The sequence below is a fragment of the Camelus ferus genome, chromosome 22, assembly GCF_009834535.1.
Source record: "Camelus ferus isolate YT-003-E chromosome 22, BCGSAC_Cfer_1.0, whole genome shotgun sequence".
NCBI classification, from domain to species: Eukaryota; Metazoa; Chordata; class Mammalia; order Artiodactyla; family Camelidae; genus Camelus; species Camelus ferus.
The window spans coordinates 26,929,897-26,947,683 of record NC_045717.1 but is presented as its reverse complement, the minus strand read 5'-3'; the positions used below and the strand labels follow the sequence as shown (position 1 = coordinate 26,947,683).

General features: G+C 60.9%; 2 protein-coding genes across 3 annotated transcripts; one reads left to right on the top strand and one right to left on the bottom strand.

Moving 5' to 3' along the window:
• Positions 1 to 1,096: 1,096 nt before the first annotated feature.
• On the bottom strand, positions 1,097 to 9,941 carry R3HDM4 (R3H domain containing 4). Of its 2 annotated transcripts, none has more exons than XM_032466165.1 (8): positions 9,783 to 9,941; positions 5,095 to 5,249; positions 4,603 to 4,727; positions 4,151 to 4,274; positions 3,905 to 4,002; positions 3,363 to 3,448; positions 3,232 to 3,287; positions 1,097 to 2,047 (listed from the first exon to the last, which is right to left on the bottom strand). In XM_032466165.1, the coding sequence occupies exons 1-8, from the start codon at positions 9,863 to 9,865 to the stop codon at positions 1,944 to 1,946; spliced, it is 831 nt and encodes a 276-aa protein (XP_032322056.1). In that variant the 5' UTR covers positions 9,866 to 9,941; the 3' UTR covers positions 1,097 to 1,943. The 2 variants fall into 2 exon arrangements, with proteins under 2 accessions (XP_032322056.1, XP_032322057.1); XM_032466166.1 differs by having other exon boundaries at positions 3,905 to 3,990; positions 9,783 to 9,940.
• A 2,958-nt stretch (positions 9,942 to 12,899) lies between these two features.
• On the top strand, positions 12,900 to 15,934 carry KISS1R (KISS1 receptor). The gene is made up of 5 exons (XM_032466336.1): positions 12,900 to 13,173; positions 13,960 to 14,084; positions 14,554 to 14,689; positions 14,936 to 15,168; positions 15,356 to 15,934. Exons 1-5 carry the CDS (start codon positions 12,930 to 12,932, stop codon positions 15,815 to 15,817), a joined length of 1,200 nt encoding a protein of 399 aa, XP_032322227.1. The 5' UTR covers positions 12,900 to 12,929; the 3' UTR covers positions 15,818 to 15,934.
• Positions 15,935 to 17,787: the final 1,853 nt, after the last annotated feature.

The following is a 17,787-nucleotide window of genomic DNA, read 5'->3' as shown; positions in this document are numbered from 1 at the left end:
TGGTAAGCGAGAACCAATCCAGGGCCCGTGTGGATGCCACCCCGTCCCGTCTGCAAACCCCGATGGCCTGGGAGCCCGGCTGCGGGTCCGCGTAGGGGAGCACAGGCAGCCTGTGGGCGCTCCGGGCACCAGAAGTTGGGTCCTCGTTACCCGTGGGAGCCTCCAAGCTGGGGCATTTGGATTTCCCTCATTCGGCATCTGTGTTGAAAACTACAATGTCTGTTAAGGAGGGGAGGATGCAGCACAGCGGGGGAGCGCGGCTTCTCATGTTAGGTCCGGGGTTCAATCCCCAGCTCCTCCGTTAAACTAAAGATGGATAAATCTAAATTCCACTACCCCGCCCCCCGCCAAAAATAACACAATGTCTGTTAAAATGGAACAGCACCCAGATAGATCTTGGTTTCTAAACGGTGCCCGGGTGAAAGGAAGCAGGCTCCTTGGCTGGTTCTCGGTCACTCGGAGCAGGTATAGAGGTAAATCTCTCCTGCAGAATTTTCAACCTTCAGGGACAAGGTCAGCCTTGTGAAGAGCCCTGTGGACAGCAGAGACCCCTGCTGTGGCCGGGGGAGGGCAGTTCCCTCGGTGCCATCACGAGAGAAACAGCAGATGACCCAGGCTGCGGAGTCCTGCAGGACACACAGCCAGGCCCAGACGCACAGGGAAGAGGCCACATGAAGATGTTGGCTGGAGGGAGGCGGCCACAAGCCAACAAGGCCGGAGCCTCCAGGAGCTGGAAGAGGCAGGAGGGACCCTCCCTTGATACCTTGACCTCAGACCTCTGGCCTCCAGAACTGCGCGACAATAAATTCCTGTGGTTTTAAGCCGCAGTGTGGTGCACTTTGTTCCAGCGACCCAGAAAGCTCACACGAATGAACTTGCTGGAGGTCACACAGCTGAGAAGTGGTGGAGTTGGGGTTTGAGCCTCTGCACTCCGGAGGGGACAAGCCAGGCGGCGGAGCCAAGGGCCGGGATGCTCCCAGCAGAGTCCCCACACACCTGCCTCCATGTGGGGTGTCATCCCTCAACGACCAGGACCCAAGGGCATCGTGAATGCCCCTCACGCCTCCAGCCCTGCCCCAAAGGAAAACTCCAGAGCTGGGGATTAGAGCACCAGAAGTTTATTGAACTCTCCACTTTCCCAAAGCACAACAAGCCACACACGCGGGGGCAGGGTGGGTCAGGGGGACAGTCTCCCAGCCCCACTCTCATGTGCCACGCCAGGGTGACCAGCACAGGGACACCCCAGAGCCAGGCTGGGGAGCAGGGGACACAGAGAGGGGAACAGGACAGTCTGAGGGTGGAGGCTTCTGGCTGGAAGTCCCAAACCCCTAGTAGGAAGGAGGGGGTGTGTAGAGCAGATGGGGCCCCAAGAGCCACCAAAGGGCACCAGGGGCGGACAACACACAGTCCACAAAGAGGGTAAAACCAGCCTTCAAGACACAGCCTCTGTCCTGGGTTGCAGGGCACACACATGCACACGCACACACGCGCAAAACGTAATGTTCCTGGGGTGAGGGTCAGGGCCCCAGAGACCCCCACGCAGGGACTGGAATGAAGCCCCCCAATTTATCACTTGGGGCAAGTTTTTGGCTTTTCTTCTGAAAAGGGAAATTTAAAAATCTACAACAAATCACATCAAATTCATTAAAAATGATAAAAACCCAGCCTTTGCCTCCTCCCCTCAGCATCTGACACTGACCGAGGAAGGGACACGGGAGCGACCAGGCCAGGGGTCCCTGCCCCAGACAGCGTCCCAGAGTGGGCAGTCTGGCCAGAGGGCACGAAGCAGCCCCCACCGCCAGCCTTTGTCTGGGCAGGGAGGGGCCGCCCCAAGGGGAAGAGCATGTTTCCAAGGGAGGAGTCTAAAACGATCAAGCTGCGTCAGGGGAGGGCAGCAGAGGGCGTGGTGAGGGGGGCGGCGGGCGGGCACCGCGGGGCCGCCATCAGCTGCGCTGCTCCAGGTAAGCAGACAGCAGCAGCCCCGGTGGGAGGAAGTCCAGGTGCCGGTTGCTGACCTTCATCTGCCGCCTGCCCTCCAGGTCAGCACCTGTGGGAGGGGTCCGGATGCCGGGATCACTAGGGTCGTGGCACAGAAGAGCTGGGCCCCCAGCCTGCCCCACCGGAGGTCCCCGCAAGCTGGCCACCCTGACCCCCGCGATCCAGGGCCTGGCGCCCAGAACAGCTCATGCTGCCTGAATGCCTTCCCTCTGCAAGCTGGTCCGTCCTTTCCCGGGATTTATCCCATGTCCCACGGGCACACTAGACACACAGCTGAGATGCGCAGGCCTGAGGCCAAGGGGACTGAACGAAGGTCCTGCCTCCAGCTTCGTCTCCACCCCCAACCCCACCCTCAGAGGGGATTCTGAAGCACCAAGGCCCCAGGTGGCCTGCCCCCCCCCCCCCCGGCAACCTCCCTTCCCCCCAACCTCCTGTCACTCCAAAACCCGAACCCTGCAGCCATGCCTAGCCCCGCTGGTCCCACCTCCAGGCCTCTTCCCTGGGCTGTCTCCCGCCCCTGCTCCCCATCTTCCTAGGGCCCCACCCCCTGCTCTGTGTTCAGGCCATGGCTCACTCCCGAAGAGGAGCACCCCTAGCCCTGCCCCTCCACCCTGAGTCCGTGGGAACAAAAGCAAACGTGGAGGCTGCATCTTCCTCTGAGGGAAAGTGAGAGCAACTATCCTGGGGTTGCCATGGAAACTGTCTCCTCAGCGACTCCAGGCAGGAGGCAGAGAGACAGGCACGAGGAGTGAGGACCCGACGGGACGCCGAGGGCCAGCCAGGACCTGTGAGGACCCTCCCTAGGGGGTCTGTGTCTGAGACCACCCTGTTGTAAAACAGGCCCTGGGTGGGGGGACTTACCGGAAGTCCCATGTGTGGCCCAGTGGAAGGGCTATGGCTAGATGAGAACTCTGCTGACACTAGGGTCCCCTCACCTCATCTCAAGGGCCCCCGGAGGCCCAGTCTCCTCGGCCACACACAGGCCACCCCCTCCCTCAGCCCTAAAGATGCAGAATGAGGGGCATCTGTGTCCACAGCGTCGCCCGGCCTGGGCCAGAGGCACGGGCGCTTCTGACAGGTTAACGCGGTGTCCCACGCGGCCTCTGTGCACCTGCTGCCCCTCCCTCCTCTCCCAGAAGCTCGCACTGGCAAAGCAGACCCCGGGTAAGCCCAGTCTTGCCTTCCCCAGGCTCAACCTGCCAACTGGGGTCCCCTGGGCCCCCAGGCACTTACTGGCTGAGATGAGGTCCATGTACTGGCAGACAGCGTGAAGCAGGAGCCTCTCAAAGCTGCAGAGGAACGGGTGGTGAGCGGCCAGAGCCCGGCAGCGCGGGAGTGTGCTGCACCCACCCCTACCCAGTCACCTGTTGTCCAGCATGGCCGTGTACACGGCCTGGGGGGACACAGAGAAGAACCTCAGCAGCCGCTCCTCCCAGGTCTCCAGCGTTTCCTGCAGGAGAGACGGGCCCAAGGGTCAGGATGATTGTGGGACACCAGCCAAGCTGTCCAGGCCCCACACACGGGGTAGCCTCTGGAGCCCAGAGCCCTGGGTTCAAATGTGGCCTCTAACTTGCTACCTGAGGCTGCTTACCTGTATCCAAGGATACCAGGCACTTCGACACGTTCACACCTTTGAGTATCTCAGCCTTCTGCCTGGTGAACTCCTACACATCCCCTAGTACCTACCTTTATTGCCCCCGCCTCTTGCACCCTCAAGGCAAGCCCTTGCCCAGCCTCAGGTCCTGCACTCTGATTACACTGGCCTGTATCGCGCCCTGTCTCCACCACACCATGTTTGCTGGGTAACTGGTCTCCCCTCACCCCGCCCCTAATTGAGAGCTGATTAAAAAGGCCCTCAAAAAAGACCAGGCAAGTGGAAAGAGATGAGGTTCAGCCTGGTACTCACCATGGGGATGCGGCTCCGCTTGAGGACAGCTCGCAGACGCCTGCTGATGCGCTGGAAGCACTCGCGGGGTGTGTAGGCCGGGTCCTCTGCAAGAGTCCCTGGCGTGGGGCAGATGCTGGAGCCAGCCAAAGGCCCTGCCCACGCCGGGCTCCTCCCCCACCTGGCCCTGACCACCACCCCAGGCACACACACCAGGCCAGGCCCCCGTCACGCCTCTGGTCCCCCCGCCTGCACCCAGGCACGCACCTCTCCGCCGGTCCTCGCCGCGGCCAGGCCCTCTCCTGCGTGCCTTGGTCTTGCCCTCATCCTCCAGGTAGCGGAGAACCCTCTCCTGCTCCTCCCCAGAGCGGTTCATGAAGTCGTTCCAGACCTGGAAGAGAGGCAGGCGTGCCCCTGAGCCTCAGTCTCCCCATCCGGGCAGCACATGTTGGTGGGGGGCACAGACTGCATGGGAGTACTCCTTGTGGATACGTTTGGCCACTGGGCTGGCCAAGAGTTCCTGGAGCCCCTGCGGCTCCTCTGTGTGGGGTTGGGGATCAATATGGACCCAATACACACCCACCACACCTGAGCTACAGGTGTGAGAAGGTTCTGGGCTGGGGGGCGGTTCTGGCCTCTGGAGGGAGACCCAGGGGTGTCCAGTGTAGGCAGCGCCTGGTGGTGGGAGCAGGAGCCCAGGTGAGGACATGTGGCCCCACCTCGACATAGGTCTCATTGCTGCAAGCCTCCGCGAAGATGCCAGGTGCTGCGGGGGGTGCCAGGTCCCCATCGTCCGGGCCAGGTGTGCCTCCGTCTGCCTCCAGCAGGGTCAGGAGGTACTGGGCTAGAGGGAAACAGATGGTCTCTGGGCTGGGAGTTGGCATTCGGGGCTCCCTAGGCAGAGGACCATATTTCTTCCCCCTCCTCCATATTTAGGGCCTTTACTTTCTGGCTCACACGAGCCTCCCCTCCTCCATGCTCCAGCTGTCTTTCCCAGAAGGCAGAGAAGCCATCCAGCCTCCAGAACTCCTCCTATCTTGCCCTGGCTTGTTGAGCTCCTACGCAGCCTTTACAGCCCCAGCTCCAACGCCCTCTCATCGTCCAGGTCAGGGCCAGGTTCACAGTTAAGGGTGGCCGATAAAGCCAACATGCACACCATTCTTGTCCGAGGCCTAGGAGCCCCCGGGAGGTGCCCCTGGACCCTTGCTCACTGTTCTCCAGGCGCTGGAGGCTCTTCCGCCCCTTGGCCTTGGGCACGAGGTCTGAGTTCCGCACAGCCTGGTTGATGAAGTGCTGCTTCCGCTTGGAGGCCGAGAGCCTCTTCACGTGGGAGCTGGCTAGAGCGGGCAGGCAGCCCGGAAGGGGCCTGTGGGCCGGGGTGGGGTGGGGGGCAGTCCTCAGGGCCGAGACAGGCCAGGACCCCCAGGCAGAACCCTGCCATAGCCCCTCTCTCACAGCCATCACCTGCCTGGTTTCCCTCAGCAATGGGACCTCACCCTCATCACGTATGGAGCCCTGGGTCCTTAAAATCTCATTTTGTCTCATTGTGACGTCACTCGGGAGGCAGGTAGAGTTGAGGACAGACTTGTAAACCGAGGCTCGGAGAAGGGCAGTCCCATGGAGGATGGGGGCTCAGGAGAGCTGCCCCCCAGGCTTCCAGGTTTTAGCTGTGAGCCGGTGAGGTCCACAGCCTCCCTCCTCTGGAGATTTCTCAAAAAGCTTGACTTGACAAAGCATCTCCCACCCCTGGCAGCAGATAAACCAGCAAACTAAGGCAACGCCCGGGCCCCCAGGGCCCCCAGGGCCTCCCTGCTATATGCTCAGGGATCTGGGTGGGGGAGACGGCTGGAGCGGCCCCCTCTGAGCACAGGGCACTAATCCCTAAACGGATTAGCAGTCCTCCCGCTGGGGACCCCAGGGCCAGGAGGCTCGAGGGAGGGGGGATACTGACTGGGCACATCCTGACACGGGGAAGCTGTGCAGCCCTCCTGGCCCGCCCGGGGCTGCCGACGGACCACTGGCCGAGAGGATGGTCCCACAGGCTCAGCCACCCTCACGCTGAGAGGCGGACGGCAGGCTCTGCGCCCAGGAGGGTCTGAGATGCCAGGGTCCCCCCCTCAGGTCCTGACTCCCTCGCCCTCTGCCACTCTGCTCCAGCCTGCCCCTTCGGCGACGGGGCCCCTGCCCCCAGGCCTTTGTACCGCCGCACACCCTGGCTGGAGCCCGCGCCCCTGGGCTCCCAAGGGCTCACGCTCACCCTGCTTTGGCTTCTGCTCACACTTCCCAGTGAGACCCGAGCCCTGGCTGCGTTGTCCTCCTGACCGCCCGGTGTGCCTCACTGTCCCCCCACCGCACACGCAGCCATGGCCGGTACACAGCAGGTGCTCAAAAAGATAACTGCCACCTCAGTTCTCCAACAAAATCCCACAATTCCAAGAATGAGTAGAACCCAGAGTCCAAAATTCCACCCAGACCTTCCCAGTGTTCAAAGTTCCCAAGGCACAAATTCACAACAGAAGTGTGACCCCTCCCCCACAAACAGGCTCCAGAAAACGCCACGACACCCTAGGTCTAGGGGACAAGACGCCTCGGAGGTCAGGAGTGAAGCCTCCTCAAGGTCTACACATATGGGAAGAGTCCCCAGCCTCAAGTTTTTGCCCCTTACAGAAAGGCTGTGATGTCTTGATCAAAAAGCAGACAGGCAGATGAGACCCAGACCTGCCTGAGGGCTCCTTGGATGGCGCTGCAGGCAAAACCTATGGAAAATGATCTGATGGACAAACTTGTTCAAGCACAGGTACCCATCGGTAAAAGACAGGCGGGCAGGGGCGCAGGTCGGGCCTGGACTCAGCCCAGAGTCTGAATCCCAGCTACGACGCTTCCCTGGGTGACCTGGGCCTCGCGTGGTTTTCTGCAACTTGAGGAAAAGAAAGGCCCACTGCCAGGTCCCATGAGGCTGGGTGGGGACACTCAAAGCCAAAAGGAACCGGGACACACATCTTTCCCCAAGCTGCCACCTCCTTGGTTTCCTCCTGTGATGGGGAGATCAACCCCTGAGGCACACCACTGATCACAGCAATGTCCCTGGGTTCAGTGATCACCTTCAACACCCCCCCCAGGAGGCAGGTACTACAGTCCTGACACCCATTATACACGTTTGCAAACTGAGGAGCAAAGTCATCCGAACAAGACCCCACCACTGCAAAGAGGGCAGCTGGAGCAGGGCGGGGCCAATCAGGTCAGCGCAGAGCCAATGACTCTGAGGCTGAATGTGACTCTCCTGAGGCCTGGGCATCCCCATCCCAAACCCCAGATCCAGCCGCGGCCTCCTTGGGGCACCAGCGCCCGTGTCTCCACCCCGGCAGCTGGCCAGAGTCCAGAACAGTGGCCTGGCAGGGCTGATAACACAACCACATCCGGGGGGAGCCATCAGAGGGCCCTGGGGCAGGCTGGGACTCCAAGAGGAAGCTCAGACCCTCAGGGCACCAGACTCCCGTCACCTTGGCATCGGGCAGAACCTGGACTTGAACCTGGTCTGAACAGGAACTGCTCAGTCTCCTGCCTCCCTCCTGGGGCCACAGTGGTCTGAGGGCCTGAAACTCAGGTCTGTGGTGGGCCCCTCAGACCCCAGCTCACAGGCGAGGAACCAGCTGGTCCCTGCCCTGCTCTACCACCACCCGTGGCACCACAGCGCCCTCCCTGCAAGGCCCAGCCCCTCCTTGGGCTGGCATCTGACGGAGGCCGCATACTAGGACCACCTGGGTCTGTGCCTGGTCCCACAGGCCTCCGGGGGCCTCGACGCCCTCTCGTGAGTCCCCGGTGCTGAGCGGAGCAATGGAAAGTGAGTCCTACCACCAGCTCAAGCTGACAGACCTCAACCAGATTCCAGCAGGAGCCTTGGGGCCAACTGCCGGGCCTGGAGCCTCCATTCAAAAAACAAAGGGCAGGGCAGAGGGGGCCGGGTGGGGGAGAACAGGAACCCAGCCAGTCAGATCTGTCCCGCATGCTGGGGAGAAAGGGCGGACACGAGCATAAACTTTCTATAAAACACACCCACATCGGGTATCAGTGCCTGACCCCTCCCCCTCACGCTCTCTGCTCCCCCCACAGGGCCTTTTCCCTGCAACTCAAACTGGTCAGGAACAGCCGGCCTCAGGGCCTTTGTACACGCTCAGCCTCCTGCCTGAAGCACCTTTTCACCGGCTCATTCTCCCTCAAAACTCACTGCCCAGGAGAAACCGCCCTGCCCCTCAACTACCCCAATCAGCCCTGTTTCCGGGGTTACCCGCTGGCAGCAGAGATCAGCTGGTCTTTGTACTTGTTTGCTCCTGATGCTCACACCTCCCTCACTAGTCTGATAAGGACAGGGTCCTCCTGGCCCCTTCTATGTCTCTCCAGCCTGGACCACAGCGGCACCCAGCAGCTGTTTGTTGAGTGAATACTCGAACTTCTGCTTACACGCTCACCCAAGGCCCGGTACCTCTGTTCCCCTGCCACCCATAGAGAGCACTTTACGGTCTCTGGGGAACTGAAGCCCTTAAGTGAGGGTGGGTTTGGGGAGAACAGGCTCCTTGGCTCCCCCAAGTCTGCTCCCTGCAGGTTTTTAAACGGGTCCTTTGACACCCACTCCCCCTGGCAAAAATACACCTTCTCTGACACCAGCCCCTCCCCCAGGCGCAGGCCAGAGAGGAACCTACTTCCTGGAGCAGGAAATCAAGGAGGGCTCAGAGCGGAGGTGACTCAGGCTGGGGTGGGGCCGACCTGCAGAGGGGCGGCCAAGCCACCCTCCCCCCAGACTCAGAGGGGAGGGGGGCAGGGGGGCGGGGCAAAGGGACCCACCTGGAAGGTAAATACCCACTTCGGGTGGTTAAGGCCCCTTAAAAGGGGGGGTAAATACCCACATCTGTAGAGACCTAAGTGACTTCTAGATAAATACCCAGGTGGAGACAGTAACAACAAAGTAACAATAAATATAAAAATAATAAAGCAATCATAAAATAACAAAGAGATACACTTATTTTAAAATAGTGACATAACATCTTAGACAATAAGATATATGAGATAATTATTGAAGAATGGATGCTCCCCGCTGCTGGGCACCTGGGGCTGCCGGCTCACTGACCCTAGCCACTCTGAGAAGGGGCCACTGTTACTTCATTTTACAGATGGGGAAAGTGAGGCATGGAAGGGGGTAATAACCTCACCCCCACCAGAGCACGAAAGAGGCAGGAGTGGAATCCAAGCAGCCGCCTGCCTCCTGCACCACAGGGTGGGCCACGCGGGCTTCTGCATAAACACCCAGGTTAGAAAGAAATCTGTGACCCACGGGGACTTCCCCATATGGGCCCGCCCCAGCTGCTCTCAGTCGGCCTCTCAGGACGGCCAGGCTCGCGCTGGCCCGGGTTTTTGAGCCTCCCTTTAATGTGGGTCTTCCCCGAGAGAAAAACAAAGAGCCCGTCCACCGGGCGGTGGGGGCCTGACAACCCTGGGGACACAGGACTGGCTGCGGGGTGAATTCCCGGCTTGGGGACAGGAAGAGCCCGATATGGGTAAATACCCAGAACACCACCAGCTCGCGTTCCGGGTCCACAGCGCGCACCACCCCACCCCAGCCGATGACGCGCCGCACGGGACCCCCGAGGCACCGGGACTGCGGCGCCGGGGGTCTGGAAACACAGGGACCGGTGTGCCTCCCCGAAAGCCCGGGCGTGACGGGCATGGGGCTTCGTCGGGAAACACCCACTAACGATGAAGCCCCCCGCCACCGCCCCCACCCCCGGGTGGGGTGTCCCCGAGGAAAAGGGGCGGGGCGGGCCGGGGGCCGCCGCCGAGGAGAGGGTGCCGGGGAGGGGGGCCCGGATCCGGGGAGCGCGCCCCTCCGCCCTCCCGCCGCGCTCACAGCGTCCGCCGCCCGCCCGGGGAGACCCCTGCCGCCGCCGCCGCCGCCTCCGGGCCGCCCTCCGGGTTCTCCAGCGCGACCATAGCTCGGACGCCGCCGCCGCCCCCGCCGCTCCCGCCGCTGTCCAGGCCGCCCGGCGGGGCCTTCTCGGGGCCGGGCAGGAAGTGACGGGCGCCCGGGGGCGGGCCGGGGCGGGGCCTGGAGGCTGAACGGGCGGGGCGGGGCGGGGCGGGGCGGGGGCCGCGGCCAAGTCCCGGCCAGACCCCGGGCGGCGGGCGGGAGACACCCGGCCCCGGGGCATGGACTGGGGACACTGAGGCGGGGGAAGGGGACCACTACCCTATCCTCGCCTGAACCCGGACTGTAGCCCCGGGGAAACGGAGACCGAAGGTCGCGAGTGTCTCTGCGCCCAGGCGGGGCTGTGGGCTGGGCACCCAGCCCTGGCGGGACAGATGGGGAAACTGAGGCCTGGGGAGGGAGAAAGGAGGGGCACGTCCTTTTTCAAAGGCATGGACGGACGAAAGGACCCACGCTGTCCCCACTGAGCACTAACAGGGCTTTCCTTCCACCAGCCCCGACCCGGTCCTCGGTAAAAGTGCCAACCCTGGAGCCCCGCTGGACGCCTCAATTTACTCATCTCTCAAAACCGGACAAAGTCAGCCCCAAACCCCCTTAGCCTTTTAGAGTTCATTCATTTCACAAATGCCCTCTGTACTCGGGGCCGGGGCTGTGTTCTCCAGACCCAGCAGTGACTAAATAGACCTTCCCCCCAGGGGGCAGGAAGAGGAGACCTCTGGAAAAGGGACTGTCAGGCTGCAAAAGTGGGAAGGGTGTGCCGGGCAGAAGGAACAATGAGTGCAAAAGCCCCGGGGCATCCAGAGTGGTCGGAGCAGGGTGACGGGAGAGCGTGGCGGGGGGGGGGGGGGGAGAGGACAGGCCCATGAGACTGACGGCCCTTTGGTGACAGGTTGCCAGGCTTGGTTTTTGACCCAAGAGCAATGGGAAGCCAGGGGAGGGTTCAGAATAGAGAATTAAACCTGCTCTAGAATCTAGAATCCACCCTTCATTTTGCAAGAAAAGTAGGGAACCTGGATCACGTTAAGAGACCCCACAGGGATGCAGCCCAGATGCAGCCTGGTGGAAATTGTACAGGACAGACGACTCAGCTACTTTAACAAATAAAGAGCAAGGGGGAAAAAGGAGAGGGGAAGGAGGAGGAACTACGACAAAATTCAAGAGGGCACACACCGTGTGACTTCATGCCGACAAACGTGAAAGAGGCAAGAGAAATCAACGGCCATACCACTGAGGAGAGATGGTACCTCTGGGGAGAGTGCTTGGGTGAGGCTCCTGGGACCCGGGATGCCCGGTCTCAGGGTCCTGGCCCACAATGGCCAGCCATTCAGTAGGAGTGCTGACTCTCCAGGGCGCAGCCTGGGCTGTGCCCCTGTTCTTGGGAACTTCCAGGGAACCTGTCCTCACCTTCTTAACACCCTCCAGGACCCTCTGTCCGTCCCTGAGTGTTGCTGCTCCCCAGAGCCCCCACCTCCAAGGTCCAGCCACCTGCCGGACTGAGCGCTCTTCCAGGCCCATTCAACTTGGCAGCCTCCCCAAACAGTTCCTCTCTCCCCACCAAGTAAACTTGGGTCCCCTCAGCCTCACCTGGCCATCATTACCACCCCAAAAGGATTTTCCCTTTCTTTTCCGAGTTTTTAGGCAGTTGTCAAGAATACTGGTGAAGGCATGAAAAGGGTGGACAGGGAACTGTCTCCCCCTGCAGGTCCTTTGTTCTTCCTTCTTGACGTATTTGCTGCACTTTGATGTCCATGAGTATTTTTCATGTCTTTCCCTCTCTAGTCCTTTTTACCCAGACACAGAGTCTTTTCTTCTGCTGCCCAGCAGCTCACATGGCCTGCTGCACGCCTCACGGGACAGTGTCTGGGGCACATTTCTGGGTGTGGGTTTAGGGGATCAGCATTGTCCTTTCTTGAGGGGAGGGATAAATTAGGAGTTTGAGATGAACAGGTACACGCTACTTTTTTATGAAGTAGATAAACAACAAGGACCTCCTGTGCCTCACAGGGGACTATGTTCAGTACCTTTTTTTGCAGGGGGGTCATTAGGTTTAGTTATTTATTTGGTTTTTCAGTGGAGGTACCGGGGATTGAACCCAGGATCTCACGCATGCATGTGCTCTACCACTTGAGCTATACCCTCCCCCCCTACATTCAGTGTCCTTTAATAACCTATAATAGAAAAGAATATATGTATGTATAACTGAATCACTTTGCTGTACACCTGAAACTAACACAACATTGTAAATCAACTATCCTTCAATTTTTAAAAAATTAAAGGAAACTGTCCTTTATAAACTGCCCTCCACCTGGTTCCTGCCACCAGTAGCACAAGTGACCATGTCCCCATTGTAGGTATCGCTGCCATGCTGTGAGGTGGGAGGTGGACACTCCCTAGGGGTCTGATTTACAGCAAAGTCCCGGGGAGGTTGAGTTATTTAAAGAACAGCCATCTTCCAACCACCAGATTCCGGGCATCCCTCCCTTGCCCTGAACCTTCCTGGCTCCCCAGTGTCCTGGAACAAACTCGGGCAACATATTCAGGGTCTCTGAGGGCAGGCCTCACCACTGGCCTGGGCCCACCCACCTGGAGCCCCAGCCCCGTGAAGGTCAAAGTCATGACCTTAACAAGCCTCATTCCCTTGTCCTGTAGCTTTGTCCCCCTGCTTTTCTTGCGAGTGAGTCTCCACGCCCCCTCCCACGCCCGCTTCCCCCGCCCCGCGCTCCCCCAGCTTAAGATCTGTCCTTCTCGGGTCCACAGCGGCCTCTATGAAGCCTACCCCCCCCCTCTTCGTCTGCCCCTCACTCCAGCCGCCCCGTCTCCTCCGTGCTCTCACCCTGACGGCGCGGGAGGAGGAGGGAATGGGGGAGAAGGGTGCTGCGCGGGTGAATGGAGGGCGCTCACGCAGTGGAGGGAGTGGCCAGCGGCTGCTGGAGAACCGGGAAGGCGGGGACAAGGTGGGATGAGGGTATAAATGCGCGGCCGCTGCAGCGCCAGCGTTGGAGCCACCAAATCCAGAGGAGGTACGCTCCAGACCCGGGTGCAATCCTGGCGGGCGGCCGGGAGGAAGCAATGCGCGCCGGAGTCACACCTGAGCCCAACGCGTCCTGGTGGGCGCTGGCCAATGCATCCGGCTGCCCGGGCTGTGGCGCCAACGCCTCGGACAGCCCGGCCCCTGCGGCGTGGCCAGTGGACGCCTGGCTCGTGCCGCTGTTCTTCGGCGCGTTGCTGCTGCTGGGCCTTGTAGGGAACTCGCTTGTCATCTTCGTCATCTGCCGCCACAAGCAGATGCGGACGGTGACCAACTTCTACATCGGTGAGAGCCTGGGCGCTGCTCGGTGCCTGCTGGCCAGTCCGGGGGTCGCCGCGAGGGCGGAGTGGCCGGGAGCGCCCCCTAGCGGTGCGTCGGGGCCTCCCAGCCAGGGGTCTCTCCCCGGCAGGGTTCCTCGTCCTTTCCCCGTTGTCCCCGTCCCTTAGGCTAGAGGTCGGAAACCCTGGCGCTGGAGGGTTCCCTGCGGGCCGGAATAGCTAAAAGGAAGATTGAAGAGTGTGGGGCGTGGAGAGCTCGCCCCCGCCACAAAAGGAAGATGTCCGATTGAGATGTGATTCTTATAACATGGTGTCCGATGAATAAAAGGAGTGAGAGAAAGACAGCTTGGCCCTCGGCTTCTGCCGCAGAGGTTCAGCTTGCACGTCTGGGCGATGGCGGCGCCCCAGCAGGCTGAGTGCTCAGTGTTCTCCATTCTGTGTTGGCTGTTGGGCAACACCATTCTACCCAATATGCAGATAAGAATACTGAGGCTCAGAGGGGCAAGGGCCCACTCAGGTTCTCCCAGCCCGGACAGGGGTGAGCAGGGCTGTTGCTGATGGAATGGCTATGAAGCCCGTACTGGGGGTGTTTGAAATATAAAAGGGCGAGACTGGAGGGTGCCCCAACTTCTCTGCCCAAGGATGTCGGGGCCTCCCTGGGGGCCTCCTGAGCCGTCCTGCTGGTCGCTTGGACGAAGGTGAGGCCCAGGTGGCTGGGCAGGGGCACTGGGTATCTGAGGCCCATCACCCCACATCAAGCACCCGGCGCGTCCCCCCGTCCCCCTACCTGCAGCCAACCTGGCGGCTACGGACTTGACGTTCCTACTGTGCTGCGTGCCCTTCACGGCTCTGCTCTACCCACTGCCTGCCTGGGTGCTGGGCGACTTCATGTGCAAGTTCCTCAACTACATCCAGCAGGTGCGCGGGCTGGGGGAGGGATTCTGGAGCCAGGGACGGAGTCTGGGTGCAGGCGGGGCTGGACCTCCTGCGGGCAGCGCAGAGCTGTGGGCCTGGCGTGGAGGTGGGCTCCGGCTGGAGCTGGGACTAGTGGTGTCCGGACAGGGTGGGAGGGAGGACTAGGGCAATGGGGGGGGGGATACATTTGGGGGTGGGGTGGCGAGCACTGGGGTCCTGAGGCTTCTTGCCCGCCTATCCCGGGGTCCTAGGATTGCTCTGCCTCTCCTTGTCTCAGTCTTGGAGTCTCAGCTGACCCCCAGTGGCCCCCTCGCTCCTCTCTGGTATCCCCCCTCCCCTGCCCTTTTAACTAGTGGGCCCCGGAGACCCTCCCAGGACACGTCCTGCCTGTGCCCATCCAGTGGCTAGATAGTGGGGTGCCGCAGGGTGGGCGCGGGCAGGGGGCCACCCGCCGGGTCCCTGGCCCCCCCAGGTCTCGGTGCAGGCCACGTGCGCCACCCTGACCGCCATGAGCGTGGACCGCTGGTATGTGACGGTGTTCCCGCTGCGTGCCCTGCACCGCCGCACGCCCCGCTTAGCGCTGGCCGTCAGCCTCGGCATCTGGGTGGGTGAGTGCTGTGCGGGGGCCGCGCGGGGTGGGAGGGACAAGTCTTTGCCCTGCGTTCACTGCCCCACCCCCATTCCATGCCTCTCTCCGAGCCTGGGTCGTGCTCCTGGGAAACTGGGGCAATAGCGCTCCCGGCGAGGGCCACTCAATGCACGCTGCCCAGGGAGGCACGGGAGAGGCCTGGGTCCCGGCCCGCTCGCGCCCCTAGACCCCAAGGGCAAGGTCTTCAGCCGGGCCTGTGGTGCAGGCTCGGCGGCAGTGTCCGCGCCGGTGCTCGCCCTGCACCGCCTCTCGCCCGGGCCACGCACCTACTGCAGCGAAGCCTTTCCCAGCCGCGCCCTCGAGCGCGCCTTCGCGCTCTACAACCTGCTGGCGCTCTACCTACTGCCGCTGGCCGCCACCTGTGCCTGCTACGGGGCCATGCTGCGCCACTTGGGCCGGGCGGCCGTGAGACCCGCGGCCGCCGACAGCGCCCTGCAGGTGCGGGCCTGGGCGGGTGCGGGGCACAGCGGGGCTGGAGGTGGGGGTAGGCACGGTGCCGGAGAGTGAGGCGCATCCGAAGGGCGTTGTTCAGGGCGGGAACTGGAGAGGGTCAAGAAGAGGAGCGCAAGCGTGTTGCCCCAGCCAACTCTCCGCCCTCCCGGGTACCAATTCTCCCCATCCCCAGGGGCAGCTGCTGGCTGAGCGAGCGGGCGCTGTGCGGGCCAAGGTCTCGCGGCTGGTGGCAGCCGTGGTCCTGCTCTTCGCGGCCTGCTGGGGCCCCATTCAGCTGTTCCTGGTGCTACAGGCGCTGGGCCCAGCGGGCGCCTGGCATCCGCGCAGCTACGCGGCTTACGCGCTCAAGATCTGGGCGCACTGCATGTCCTACAGCAATTCGGCGCTGAACCCTTTGCTCTACGCGTTCTTGGGCTCCCATTTCCGGCAGGCCTTCCGCAGCGTCTGCCCCTGCGCTCCCCAACGGCGCCCCTGTCGACCCCGCGGGTCTGGACCGTCAGATCCCGCCGCCCCCCAAGCCGAGCGGCACCGACTGGCTGCCCACCAGGCCCCCTCCAAGACCCCAAAGCCAGGCAGCGGCGAGCCAGGGCTGCGCAGGCTGTGTGTCCTGGGGGAAGGCACTGCCCGTCTCTGAGCCCTCTCTGGGGGAATCAAGGTAGGCCCCTCCAGAACAGGCGCTGCTATTATTATTTTATTAATGTCCTTATTTTTGTCCAGGATAATCCTAATGAACATGTTGTCTCCTCCTGGAACGTTGGTTACAAATCTGCTTTGATGTTTGCTTCTATTAATATTGCAGTTACTATTTCTGTGTTTCCTGAAATCAAAGATGTATTGATGTTGGCACTTTCTGGAACTTTCAAGGAAGCAAAGTAGAAGTTTTCACACACAGTGTTGCAGCTGACTGTACAATTGTAATGTAAGATCCAGCCTATTTTCAGAGACATTAAAAAGTGAACACAATGTGACTCTTAAAACTGATGAAACAGGGTACCCTTCTGACTCCCTGGTGAGTGTCCAGAGCCCAGGGTTGCTCGGGCTTCCTCCCAACATGGCTGTCGGGGAAAGTCGGACCTACTCCTGGGCGCACACGCTTCATGCTTCCACAGCGAGCTGCTGGGAGTTGTCAGAGCCCCACCCAGATTCAAGGCTGGGGGAACAGACCCGCCACTGGGCTGCATGTGCCAGCCCGGGGGGGTCGGGTGGGGAGGCCTCACCAGCCTAGGGCTTGGTCACCCTGAAGGGCAGCTGCCCCTCTCTTGGGGGGCCCCTGTCCTCCCAAGTTATTTGGGGACATTACAGGCGTCCAAAGAGCCCACATTTGCAGGGATTATTTATGTGAGAAGGACAGGCCATTCTGAGACTGGTCTGAAGCTTGCTTGCTCTGGTCTCCCAGCCATGGCCTGGGTGGGACTGAACATGAGGTAAAGTTCCCTTTGCCCACAGGCCCCGCCCCTCCCTCCCTCTCCTCTTCCCATCCCCCACACTCAGTCTCCCTGTGGCTTCCTGAACTGCTACCACCCTTTCTACTTCTTGGCCTTTGCACGTGCAGGTCCCTCTGTTGTACCAAGCACACCCTCGCTCATCCATCAAGTCTCAGCTCAGCTGCCTCCTTCTCTGGGAAGCCCTCCTGGACCCCTCCAGGCTGTGTCAGGCGCCTCATCGGGGCCCAGTGCTGTTCTATCTCAGCTCTGATACCCTTGTGCTGTATCTGCTGGGTGTGTATCTGAAGTGGTCTCCAGGGTTCAGCACAGAGTGGGACCGATCAAAAGAGACCGTGTGTGCAGAGTGAGGAGTAGGATTTCTCTGTGATAAACAGAATTTTAAAAAAAAGTTAAAGAGGGACGCTCGGGCTCATGTCTCAGAGACAGGAAGACTTCAGTTCACACAGAAATTTGTACACATGGGATCGCAGCAGCTTTGTTTGTGATAACCCCAACTGGAAACGACCAGGACAGGTGAATAGTCAGTAAACCGTGGTCCATCCACACCCACTAGGCAGCACTCAGCTGTGGGCACACTGCCAGCCCATGCAGGCCCCAGGGTGGGGCTCCACGGGTCTTGCTGAGCCTAGGAGGAAATTCCTAAAGGCGTGATGTGTGGTTCCAGCCACGTAACATCCTCAAGGGGGCAAAAATATGGGAATGGAGGGCAGAGGTGATGGCCTGGGTAGGGACTGACTGGGAGGGGACAGCAGGACAGACCCTCGTGATGGAGCCGCTCTGCTCCTGGACTGCAGTGGGAACGTGAGCCCATGCAGGTGGTGGAGTTGCGGAGGACTGAACTCACACACGCGAGTGCAAGCGAACTGGGGGAATCTGGATACATGGTTGGGTGGCATCCATTCAGAAACCCAGGTTTCAGTGTTGTACTGCAGCTTTGCAAAATGTCACTGTTGGGAGAAGCCTGGTGAAGGGCAGGAGGGAGATATCTCCGCATGAGAATGTACAATCATCTTGCAAGGAAAAGGTTTTTAAAAGGGAAATGAATGGGTTGAAGGGGACATCCAGGAAGAGGAATCGTTTCCAAACTGCAGAGCTAGTGCATCCCCTTCGTTTGTCCTCAAGTCCATTCCTGTGCATTATTTTTAGAGCCCCTTCTGTC